Raw genomic sequence first — 13,864 nt, 5'->3', positions numbered from 1 at the left:
ATCCGAACCCGATCGTTTATGCTTACAACAAAGCTATTTTCAAAAAAATCAGCATGCTCACAATATCGATGAATCGGGCTACAGTCCATTAATACATTTTCATTAGGGAACAGTGTTAACGTTTTCTCACGCAGCACGTCCCTTGTTATTTTATATACTGCTTGCAAGTTCAGGAACTATTTCCTTTTACGGAACTTCTTTCTTCCCCTACCGATTCTAAAAATACGCTTGTATTTATTATATAGTCTTAAACAATTAACTTACCCAATTTTATCAGAATGTGTAGCGCAGTGGTTAGCGCACCTGCCTTTCAAACCAAGGGTTTTGAGTTCGATCCCAGCTGGAGGAGACTTTTTTTTTTTTTTTTTTGGCATTTTTTTTTTTTTTTTTTTTTTTATATTTCTCTTTTTTTCAGCCCAAATGACACGAAAACACTTTAAAAGGTGGAAAGGCCTCTAATTTACTAGTTATTATTAAGGTCTTCCGATATATGTGATAAGATATGAATATGAAACTTGCTGAGGTGATAGAGCATCAAATGTAGATATGTTGATCGACCATTATTTTTGTCGTTCGTACTTCTGGTCGCAAACGGAAGTGAATTCAAAAATGTTTAATTTGTGACTTTTTTGTTTTTCAATATTTTTCTCTGGGATTTACAGGGTTAATAGAGAGTCTTCTAAGAGTTCTAAGTATGTTTTCATCATTTTGATTGATGCATTTATTGCAAAGATATGACCGATCCAAACTTTCTCGTAATGTTGTGGGTTCGAATCCTGCTGGGGCGGGAGATTGTTTCTCTCTTTTTTCAGTTGTAAATTATATTTTTCTCTGTGAAGACATGTATGATAGTTTTTGCTTATTTTTTAAAGATTTTTAACAGAGATTCTATAGAAATCCTTTAATAATCATGATCTGTGTTGAAAGACTGTGTCACATAAACGCAAACAAAAAATACCGTCAATAAAGTATTAAATGAAGTGATGTAGCATAGCGATCTGGAGAAAAGTTCGGTCGGAAGACCACTTGTTGCCCTAGCAACAAGAAATGCATCTAGTTATTATTTTTTTTCTTACCAATTTTGTGCAGACGATTTCTCGAGAACGCCTCGATAGATTTTCACGAAACTTTCAGCAATGATGGCAAATTATTCGAACTTTATGCGTTTTTTTTTTGTTTTGTTTTGTCGTCATCACTTCCGGTCGCGAGATATGGCCAATTTTCCATTTTTAAAATGGCATTTTGTCCGCGAGTGTTCTCAAAAACGGTTAAAGATTGAGTCTTGAAACTTTCAGGGATGATAGATTGTGACTCGTAGATTTGAGAAACCTGTATAGGTTTTGTTGCCGTGACGCCCGTTGTCCACCGGAAGTAGTTTGAAAATATGCAAATTTTTATTTTTTTTCTTATTGAAATGTTTTTAATAGAGGCAAATAGACTGTTTCGAGTCATATTATTTCCACCGGAAGTTATTTCTTCCGAACCGGAAGTAGTCGAAAAATGCTCATTTTTCCTCGAAACTTTGAAGGATGATTCCTCCACATTCAGTGAATAGTTAAAAGTCATTTTGACTACTTCCGATCATACCGAAAGTGAATAAAAAAGACCGGAAGTTGTTTGAAATTGATAGATTTCACTCTTTTATGAGTTGCTAAACAATTCTGAAGAATAGATATGAATATTTTTTACATTTAAAGATGTTTTACTTTCTTTTATCAATCAAAATTTCCCAATCAAGATTTTGTCATAAATCTAACGGAAGACCTACTCGTTGCTCGCAACGAGATCTCATCTAGTTATTTTTTTTTTTTCTACTTTCTTCGGTACTTTTTTGTCCGGGAGTGTTCTCATAGAACCACTCATCCGATTGACATGAAACCTTTTAAGGGTTAATAGGTATGTTGTGTAGGTGTTCGGAACGAAGGTCATTTTGCGCGCACATGCATTCACGTGCGCGCGCGTGCAATGAGTGAAATGACTGAAATACATGATGAAGCCGTAAATTTTATATTTCTTGATAATTTGCTTTGAAACTCAAAATATAAAGATACATTGGTAGTCTAGACAAGATAACATGGTCAAATTAGCGTGAACTCACGCGCATGCACGTGCGCTCTTCTCTGATTGGCTGATACAAAAATCTCAATAATTTCCTTGTTTTTTGACAAAATACTTTGAAATTTAGAATATAAGTATATATTATAAGGTGCTACAACATGTTTTATAGGAAATTTCTTGAAAACACGCGCATGCAGGTTTGCTGCAATCTGATTGGTTGAAACTTTAAATGTCTACAACTCCCTTGGTTTTCAAGAAAACAGATGAAATTTACGACATGGATGGGCACATAGAGCTCCTACATTATGATACTATCAAAATTGAATGCAAGGCCATGCATGCGCGTATGCTGAATTCTGATTGGCTAATACTTAAAGGGTTACATCTCTCTTATTTTTCAATGAAATTCTTTAATATTTAACACAAATGTATGTATTGTGAGACACTATAAGAAAACTAATGTGAAAAATGTAGCAAACATGTGCAAGCACATGCGCTGAAATTTGATTGGCTAATACCCATATGGCTATATCGGAGTAGTTCTCCAATGAAATACCCTTAAAATTAAAGTGTCCATCTATGTTACAAATGTATTGTCTAATTTATTGAAGTTTGTAGGGAATGGGGCATCATAAGGGATTGGGGAGCCGTTTGGGGAACATCTGTAACGGTTCCCGTTACAATTAGCACTAGTTAGGGTTTCAGTCAGATGAGTATGTAGGCCACAATCAGACATGAGCAATATTGATGTACTTATCGAGCAAAATATTTTGTCAATTAAATGCTGAAGTTTCCACTTGTTTTCAGATCGATACACAAAGATATATTTTAGTTTTTTCAATAAGAGCAAAATTATACGATGCCCTCTCATAATTTGAAGGAGTAAGCATCCCCTGTCGACCGGTTACACCCTCAGTGTGCTCATTGTCATGATCGGGAAAACGGGAAAATCCGTAGACAAATCAGTGTTTTAATAATAGCCTAATAATTAGTATGAAAACGCCACTAAACCTAAACTTTAATGATAGATTGTATTTTATTTGAATTGTAAACATTTTCGATACATACCGCACAATACCAAATGCTTTCTGAAAATACATGCAACTGCTATAAAAGACATCAAAATAATTCAACTTTGAGAAAGATCTTAAATTTTCGTAATTTAAACTTGTTCTAATGTCTTTTGTTTATTCTCTTAAACACAATTAAAATCATAAAAAGTACTTTATTTACCTCTGCATTCTTTCAAAATACATAAAACTTATAGGTTGATTCTTAAGCAAAATCAAGACATCAATGAATTGATTAATGTCTGCAACATTTGCATTCAGAAAAATAAAACAGGACACATTGACACATGTGCACTGTCTCGCGTGCATTTTTCAATAAGTTACAAAGAAGCACCTAAAATAAATATAAATAAATGCACAGCCTGGTGAATCCAAGTGAAAATATTGGAAAAAGCATTGCACATTAAGTCAGTTTAATGTATACATGGCTGTATAATGAACGATGATTCTACATCATTAATACATGTCATTAATTATAACCCTATCCAATGTGGGTAAAAAAAATCCATATAGTCTGAGCTGAAATGAGAACGGATAGGAGAACCTTCCGCAGCAGGCCATTTGTAGTAAGTCACTTTCCCATTATTAAGCCAAGCTGCCCACCAGCTGTAGGTACCAACCGACGATATCATGTGATCACATGAAGCCATTAAAGCCAAATCAACTTCCGGTAAATTCCCAGATGTAAACTCTACCTTGTACTTCTTAGGAATATTAGCTCTAGACCACTCAAGATTATTGGAGCAAACAATGTAAAGAGGACTGGAATAATTACTAAAAAGTGCCATGGCTTTCTCAAAGTATTCCTTAGTTGCTACGGCATAACCGGATGATTTTAGGCGTACGAAGTCACCACGTCTAATATGGATGGCAATTAAAGTCGCATCCTTTCGGGTTGTGTTGAATTTCTCCAATATCTGTTTTATAATATGATCCACTTTATTCTGAATATGAGCCCTGAATTTATACTGTTCTCGTAATTCCTGGGAGGCATTATGAAAATACTTCCATGACTGTAGATAATTTCCCACGCTGAATGTTCCATTTGGTGTAAAGTTTACCAAATGGTCATCGTATGTGCACAAATGGCGCTCTTTTCGAAGTGTTGCTTTGATACATTCTCTTTTGTCTTTACTGATCAGAAGGTGTTTACTATTTTTCATTTGAAAAATTTGTAAAAGACGGTCCTTTTCTCCAATCACAAGCTTCAAACCCTTGGAGACAGCGATTCCAAACCCTGACGCAAACTGGAATAAATTATTTCCTAGTCTTCCTTCAAATGTAGGACACACATAAGTCTCAGACAATGAATTTGTTGTGGATGTTTCAGGCAAGAGAGATGTGGACCTGTCTGGTAACTTAGTAGCAATATCTGCATTAAACCTTTTGGAGGCATCTGAAAACACCTCAGTTGCAGTATGGGTAATGGAAAACTTCATACGGAATGATGGAAAATAATTGAATAATTCCTCTCTCTGAGACACTGAGATAAACAGGTTGAGATACAGTATTGTTGCAAATAGTGTTAACGTTGCAACAACAGAGGATTTATCTAAAAAAAATAATGTAAAATCACAATTTGTGAAAAAAATAATCTGCTTCTTTGATGACTTTTGATATTTTTTATCGATAAGTTCATAACTTTTCCAAATAACCTTCCAATTTTTGAAAGTGGAAATATGTATTACTGTAACAGTATATTCTAAATTATTAATCAGGTCTATAGAAATGAAGAGATGAATTCACCTACTTCTTGTAGAATTCACCGGAAAAAATGCTTTCATGCCGAGCTAGATATTTAGACCTGAAAAGAAAGAAAAGTTTACGACACTTTAGCAGAAAATTAAGTTCTTGAAAATAATTACAGGAAGTAACTATTCACTATCTGTACATAGAAATTATATCTCGGATTTAACTGCAATACAGACTTGAGGTCCCGTGTCACGACAGGCGTTGGCATGATAAAGATACCTTACTTCTCAATGGACCTGAGTGCTAAGAGAGGTCTAAATTTAAAACATTTAACCGCCATGTGGTGATGTTTTTATATGAGTGAAAAATTCTCACCGAGAAATAACATACAGCCAATCCAATCACCCCTACATACCTCCACTAAAATTCGCAGAAAAAGGATTTCAATACACACTAAAGACTACTACTGCCTTCCGACACCCGTTTTAAAGTACGCTAGGTCAAATTATATTTATACTTTTATCCTGGATACCGAAGCCAAAACGCCATAATTGGGCAAGTACTTGTACTCGATCCCGCGTATATACTGTGCGATAACTGAAAAATGAAAGAATATGTTTACTATGTAACAATGGAAAAATAGGTGATGAATACCACTACATTTTAGAACGTTCAGCTTTTTCAGAAACTAGGAAAGAATTTTTACATAGTAGTTACTGCAGTAGACCAAATATTGTAAAGTTCTATGAACTCATGGCAAATTCAAATGTAAAATCTTTAAGAAAACTTTGTACTTTTATTTCAAAAATCTTTGAGACTGTCTGTTCCCCTTAATTGTCCTCCTGGTGTTTTTCTTTCTTTGCATTGAAATACATATATAGTTTACTGTTAATACTATACGTATGTCTATTCTTTTACATGCAGTTGTGAAATATTTATTCATGTATATATATGTTGTATGTACCTCTGACGATTTAATAGATATGATATATACTTTATGTCCCTCATGTACCATGTTGTATGGTTTGAGTGAATAAATTGATTGATTGATTGATTGATAACTATAAGTGGGTGGTTAGTTTGTTTAAAATCTAGACATTGAATTTCATGTTATTTCCTGAGTGAGCACGGGTATGGATTATCATTTAATCACTGATGGGTGAAAAAAGCTACCTATATTATTATAAAAATTTGAACTACGATTGATGTGTTTTTTTTCTACAAAAATTGATATTTCTAAACATGCCGAAATAAATATCTCTACAATACTATTTTTCAATTCAATGTTATGTTCAAATCAAATGAGTGTATGCATTGTAAATGCGTTTATCAGGAACTATTATATAACAGGACGCAATTACCTGGTAAATTTTATCATTATTTTAATTGAGATAGATCAAACTCTAAAATATCAACTTTGTTATAATACCAAAAATGGATTAGACAAAAAGAGCTGGCGATATATTGAGGTGACATTGTACTAGTTCTCACTATACTATTAAAATGACCCTGATAACTCTATAGAACGTATGACTACTTGTCTCGTTGTTGGTATAAATAATCCTTAAATGTTTTATTTCATAAACTTTTAAAATGACCTACATGGTTTTAATTATAAACTACAGTGTTCTAAGGCCTGCATAATAGCATCATTAAAGATTAAAATAAATATAAGGATGGTCAGTTATTTAAGATCAGCTAAATACTATTTGCATTCGTTGGTGTTCGACAGTGACAGAATCAACCGGGTTTTACCGCAGTGAAAAGGAAACTTACTTCATGGATGCCAGCACAAGATACATGTATGTCAAATAAATAAAAGATACAAGGTAAATTGATGCAAAGCATTAAATCGGCCGCAAAAGTATATTTCATTTTGAAGAATTTCCACAAGAAAGAATCCAAAGAAAAAATCCGAATTAATAGAAAAAGTATATGATACATTTTTACACTTGCTTTACTTTCCTATGCATTTTTTTCAGTGATCAATTGTTAAATATTTTATTCAAATAAAAATAAATTCATTAAAATGAAAATCGGACTGCAATAAAGGATAGAAGTGTATTATCATCAAATTATTTGATTCAAGGACAAATGCAACAAATATCTAAAATAATTGATTATGAATGCCTGAAAGCTGACAAAAAGGACACACGTTTCACGTGCTGATACTCCTAATTTTTGTTACTTTATAATGCCGATCAGTTTTGTGATAGATATGTATGTGAAGTGCAGAAGAGTTTTAGATTCTGTAATTCATGTCTGGAAACTCAATACGTTTTTTTAAATCTTATGCACGCCCATGTTAGGGAGCAGTTTATTAATATTTTTTTTTACTTTTTGTAAAATCATTAAATTAATAAATATTGGACAAAAAATGAAAAAAAAAAAATAAAAACATAATAACAAAATATTTTGACTTAGTTTTAAGCAATAATAAAGAATTTTATTCTCAACTTTTATGTTTGCTGTCAATAAGGAATTATTTCAACAAAGCAATAAAAATAACGTCTCATTTCCCCATGTGCACATTCTAACACAACCACAAATAGATCGGCCGCTGCTGCGGCCGATAATAACAAAACGTTTATTGACTGTGTTCTAGGGCAAAATGCGTTTTGTGTACCCCTCGAACCAAACGGTTTGCCTTCTGCACAATGGCCCTAGGCAAACAGTTTGCTTCTTGGGTCCGACATGCTGTTCTCGAACCCAGTCAATAAATGTATATCATGGGGAAATAAATTCTTTTATGAGGAAACAGGGAAATTAAGAGTTCACACTTTGACGCTCCATTGGCCATAGGTTGCCGCTTTATTTGTTACTCCGTTAAGCAAGATTATAATTTATTGAAATATATAAAAGGCCTTCTGAGGTATATAAAATAGAAAGCCCAGTCACGGATTATGAATCGTCGACGACCAAATTTTTACTGGCGAATCGTGAATAAAATGTCACGTTAAATAGTTGTTTACAGTTTAATTATTTACACTTGCATAAACATAAGTACATATGTGGTAACCCTAAACCTATGCTAAATTATAATATAAAACATAATAAATTATGGCTTACATTAGCATCAGTGAGGAATCTTTGATTCTCTATAGCGGATATTCTGAAACTTTGATTTAATAAAAGCGTTTATACATAACTACAGTAAAAGCTATAATATTGAAATTTACAAAAGTAAAAACTTTGATTTACCATAGAGATTGCTACGGAACTTTGATTTCATAAAGTCAACACTTAATACTTTAACTTATTTTTGACAAATAGTTTCATTTACAATGGTTAGGTAGCGTAAATTACAGTTGAACTTCAGCATCTCGAACACCGATACAATGTATCTCGAGCACCATGGATATGTCGAAGTGATCTGGAAGTCCTAACTACTCACACATGTATATAATTCAATTCAAGACATCACAAGCTGATTTACTACAGTCAATACTAAGGAACTTTGACTTTCTTAGTACATGTAAGTACTTTGATTTACAAAAGTAAATCTTTTTACTTTGAATCACTTTCGCACAGAATTTCATTCTTTGAATTAATGATGTGAATATTTCATGTAACTTTAATAGGCTAATTATGTACAGATCATTAGCAGAGCCAACACACACCTCTGAAAACAGAGGTGGGATCATAGAGGATAACATGTAAGCATTCCCTGCCGACCGATCATACCTACCGTAGGCTGTTTGTCATGATTGGGGAAAGGGAAAATTCGTAGACAATTTGATGTGTAAATAATGCCCCACAACAAATTTATGAAAAACGCCAGTCAGCATTTGACATAATGATTTATTTGCCAACAAGATCATTGTATCGACCATAGAATTTGCGAAATGTTAAATCTAAACGAGATTGTTATGGTTCGGAAACACTTCCCAATAAAAAATTAACCTGTAAATCCATGCATACTATGAACCGAATTTTACCGCGAAATTTTTGCTGAAGTAGCATTTTGAATTTGACCACATGACTTTCAATAAATTTCATGAAAACCAAAGCAATCTTTGTATCAAGTCCCATTGTTATCTGTGATGCATAAATAAGACTTAATTTTCATAGAGATACACCTTCTTAAAACAACTAAAAGTGGAAAATATATGAGAGATGATATATTGAAGTCAAGACCAGAACAAAATCATGAATTTCAAAGATCTACTGGAATGTCAAATCAAATGCAAACTACTGGTATGCAACACCTTACTGTACACTTTAAAAAAATAATAAAAAAGCATGTATAAGAAATGCGTTTACTATAATTCACTTAATACAACATTTTCAATATAATGACTTTGTGAAATGATCATAAAAAGCAGCAAAAGATTGTTTTCTAATCCAAAAATTTTCCTCTCCTATGCAAAAGAAGAGGGACAGGGAAATAGCAATGACTATTTAAAAAAAAAAGAAAAAAAAAGATTTCTTGGAATATTTTTGAGGTCAAATGTGTAAAAATCGAAAAACTGTGTACTCAAAATAACATTGCTGGAATTACTTACTGGATTATAAATATCCTATTCAGTCCGAAAATATTGTGAAAAATATACTATGCTTCAAAATACTATGAATACAAAAACAGCAAATATACAAGCATTGTAGGTCGTTGGTCGGCTACTTTTGAATTAAGAGCGTCAAAATCAGTTTAAAAAATAATGAATCTTTTCCACTATCAAAGAGCTTGTGAGAAAACCAATCAAAATAGGATTCCTCAAAGTTGTACCGCCTACATTACCTTAAAAGCCTCCTTTTTGAAATTTGATTAGGGGAACACTAAAAATGAATGCAAAGCAAATTTAAAATGAGATTTATTTATTACTCTGAGTAGATGCCATTTCTTTATTCATTTTTATTACCTTTTTTCGGCGTCTTTGTTAAATGTATAATGATAAAATTCTTTATTGCTTTGCTATTTACATGACACTATCAACACCAGCAGACACTAATAATGCATGACAAACTAATAACAAACTTTTATATGTATTAAGATAGTGTTCATTAAAATCAATTGAATAATAAAAGTAATTTTTTTTTCATTTATTAATTAATTTTTTTAAAGCATTATAATTCCTTACCTTGGTGTGACTTTTCAAAATGAAATTGTCAATAATTTTTTTTTTTTTTTTTTTTTTTTTTTGCTATTCTTTATTAGTGAAGCACAGAGATGTGCAATTCACAAGTGAAATTACGATAAAGAGATTAAACTCTTTAATGTAGGATTGATTTAAGGCCATCATTATTAATTTTCCTGTTTGCTTCTCTCACTCTGACTAAAGATGGCCCTACTCAAACCTTTTTAAACTTCAGGAATTGAAAGTTGTATTATTATCTCTTCCCACCAACAACTACATGTGTATTTGATTTTGTTGTTGTTGTTGTTGTTAATTTTCCCTATCTTCTACCCAGTCTTTTTAACTGAATTGGAAGAGGGCACACAAACATTTTTTTTTCAAATAGCCTAAATCATTTTGTTAATCGAAATATAAATCTAAGAAAACGAATCGCACGCTTATCACAAAAGGTTTTCATAAAGTGTATACAGTCAACGCTTAATCACAATTCAATTTTAGTGAAAATCTAAACAAACTCGATAATTGTGTACGAAATTTAATACCAATAGCTGCGTAGAAATAAATCGATTGAAAATATACACGATTTCTCGGGAACAGACCCAGAAGCCCGTTCAAATATAAAAATAAGAAAGTCTGCATTCTAATAATTTATCAAGTTGATCATTTACGTTAGTTATGAAAATCTGCAGATTTTAGAGCGATTGTGTCAGGAAGACATTAACTTTCTTGTCACTAAATGACCGAACAAAGATCACACGTGGAGTGAAGTATCAAATTATACGAAATTTAAGGTAGGCCGATCCTCAGGTTCTGGCGTTTTATTAATTAAAAAGTTCTCACAAAAATGTCTCTGATTAAAAAGAAATTGATAAAATTAAAATTGTTTTGATTAATTTCATTCAACTCTCATCTTGTTAATATATAATGTAAATTAGCACTTTACTGAAAAGAATATATATATATATATATATATATATATATATATATATATATATATATATATATATATATATATATATATATATTATATATATATATATATATATATATATATATGAATTTGCTTTACCGTTGTTAAGTGAAGCCTAGATATATACATGTATGCATTAATCACACTCAAGGGATCGTGATAGGAGAACATTATTAATATAAAATTAAATGTCAAAGATATTGCCATTAGAATGCAAACGTTTCACAAATAACGGGATAATTATGAGGGTAGACGTAGTTTTATCACATATAACAAGAGAGCATTATAAAAGCCTTTGGTGTTTGGTGTAATATGCTGTAATAAAAGAATCTTAGGTACTTACAAATTCTTTTCAGTCATATTATTTTGGAAAATATATCAATATCATTTAATTAAGATACGTAATAATTAAAGAAAATAAAAGTCTTTACTGTAAAAAAAAAACTTTGAATAATTATAGAATGGCACCAACACAGTCCCTTAATCTGTCTTCATTTGCTTTGAAAAAAACTGGTTGTGTAATGAATCTAGTTGGAAAACCTGCAAAAGTCAGAATTCGGAAACAATGAAATTAGCATATTATAGTATCCAAAGGAGAGAGAATAAAGTATACAATTCAAAATTTTTCATTCTGATTGTTATAACCGTATCTATATTAGCTCAATATCTTACACAAACAGTGTATTAACTGATCCCTAAACAAAATCGGTCTATTTTCTGAACAATGAAAAAACATGTATCAGAATTTATTTAAAGTATTTTAAGAGGTAATATCATGAGCATTTCTTTTCTAGAATACGATACCTCATGTTCCATGCACTGATTTTTGATGTGAGTGAAGTAAATGAACTTGTACCTTAAGTTTCAAGTATTCATTATCACAAAATATGAGTCATATGTATTGCGAGGAGCAAGAAGTTGGAACTGCTATAAACTGATGTGGATCTTGTATTTCCTTATTCTCGCTAATGTAAAGTAAACTGGGTTGACTTGGACAAAAAGCTAATTAAGCTAGGCTGCCTGTAAGAATAATTCAAATGAAATGTATTTCTAATGTCTTTTAAATCACATCTCAAATGGTTTTAAATGAGATACTCAATTCTAAGTCTAATGATATCATAAACACAAAATTCCTAGTTTTATTGGTCAAGATGTGTTAACATAAGCTTTATACTGATTATTACAAAACAGGGGGCTTACGCAAGCACGCCAGGTCAATGCATTAACTCCTTGAGTCTTCGCATTTGATGAGCTAATGATGATCACATTTACGATGTCCGCACATCGGCAACCAGTGAACTCTCCTGTTGGTGAAAAAGACCTAATGAGAGCGATAGGATATGGTCTCATAGAAATTACTCTTACAGGTGGTTTTAATGCTCCCTAGCTGGAAGCTGGCGTCAGCACTGGAAAAGTCTGCACATTCATTTTATTTCCACACCGACTATATACTTATATAATACACGCTGTTAATTTCGTCTAAATAACCAACGATGTGTTAATTAATCGATGAGCGCAACACATTCCTCGCTTAGATGGAGCATAACACTTTTTAAAAAAAGTAATGTACCTGTGTGTTTATAAATGAGATTTTTCATTATTGTGCTTTTCTTTAATTACACTTCCTAGAGACTTAAAAATCAAACTGTGAATCTTAAATATTTTTTTTTTAGATTTCAAGTGTTACCTTAGCTTGAGGTGAAACAGAAAAAAGCAAAATAGATCTTTATTTTATATATATATATATATATAGTAAAGTTCTCATTTTTGCTAAAGGTAGAGAGTGCACGTATTTAATGCGTGGCACGTCAATGTGCAACGATCTGCATTGTTCCGGTAACTTGTGAAACAGAGAATTTCGGTTTTGTCAATGAAAAGTAAATTTGTTCAACATGGTCTAGCTCGTTAAAAAAACCCTTTACTACATTCTGCGCGGCTATGGTCACTTTGAATTCACTGACCTCCCAATGCGCACAGACGACGATACATGACAGATAGTTTGTGTAAATTGTAAGATTGTATGATTAGATCACCAGCATCGTGGAGTTTTTCCCACGCAAGATTGAGTGAGTGTTACTTTCATCGTAACTGAATCCAAGCAATAAGTAGAGGAACTAGAAACTCATTGCGAGCAATGAGAGGTCTTCCGTCCGATTTTGAAAATATAAAACGAAAATTCGAGCTGAAAAAGTGATAAAAGAAATTCAGACACTCTGGAGATTAATCCCGGTCGTCAGTGTGAAAATCCAACGTGCTAAACATTAACCATTCATTTTTTTTTTGCATCACTTCCTGTCACGACCGGAAGTAACGGCGATACAAGATTTTCTCGCGATTCAAATAAACTGATGACTGACTATCAGTCCTGAAAGTTTTAGACGTCAGTCGTTTACTGCTGCCGAGCAATATTGTGAGAACAAATTTTAATTTTGAGGACAGGTAAACAAGCGACCAGAAGTGAACTTTATAAAAATCTCTTACGATTTTTTTTAGACATTTTCAGTATCTACAATTAAAATGCATAAAAACATTTCAAGTACTTTATCGATAAGCAATATTTATGAGAAAGTTAAATATCGAAATAACGTAGTTTATCTCCTAAAACAGGAAGTTGACGTTTTTGTTTCCGGTGGAATCTAACATAGTTCAAAACAGCGAAAGAGATGCAATAAAGTGATACAAAGTTTAACTTAAAAAAGAAAAGTTAATTTTTTTTTATTTCTTTGATCACTATCTGTGACGACCGGAAGGTACGACTGACGCGTTTAACCAAAATCGTTTTGCCTACTCCTCAAGGTCTGTTACTCATAAAAGTTTGGTGTCTTAATATCTTAGCTGTTATTGAGATCTCGCTCAGAAAACTTCTCATTTTGAGGACAGAAAAACAAGCGACGGAAGTTAATTTTTGAAAGATATTTAAGGTTACTCTAGATATTTGCAGTCTAAATAAAATATTTAAAATTCATTTCAAATACTTCATCTTTAAAGAATATTTATGG

At 32.2% G+C, this 13,864-nt stretch overlaps 1 protein-coding gene across 1 annotated transcript; it reads right to left on the bottom strand.

The window, feature by feature from the left end:
• Positions 1-3,567: 3,567 nt before the first annotated feature.
• On the bottom strand, positions 3,568-4,642 carry LOC133194806 (galactoside alpha-(1,2)-fucosyltransferase 2-like). Its single transcript, XM_061330712.1, has one exon. The coding sequence runs from the start codon at positions 4,565-4,567 to the stop codon at positions 3,602-3,604; it is 966 nt and encodes a 321-aa protein (XP_061186696.1). The 5' UTR covers positions 4,568-4,642; the 3' UTR covers positions 3,568-3,601.
• Between the last annotated feature and the right edge of the window lie 9,222 nt (positions 4,643-13,864).

Source organism: Saccostrea echinata, unplaced genomic scaffold, assembly GCF_033153115.1.
Source record: "Saccostrea echinata isolate AGI-Se365-2 ecotype Australia unplaced genomic scaffold, CSIRO_AGI_Sech_v1 ptg000029l, whole genome shotgun sequence".
In the NCBI taxonomy this organism is placed as follows: domain Eukaryota; kingdom Metazoa; phylum Mollusca; class Bivalvia; order Ostreida; family Ostreidae; genus Saccostrea; species Saccostrea echinata.
This window is presented reverse-complemented; position numbering and strand designations above follow the sequence as displayed.

What these genes read in the sequence shown, in the direction of transcription:
- LOC133194806 (XM_061330712.1), bottom strand. Translation starts at nt 4,567, where the DNA reads ATGAAGTTTTCCATTACCCATACTGCAACTGAGGTGTTTTCAGATGCC.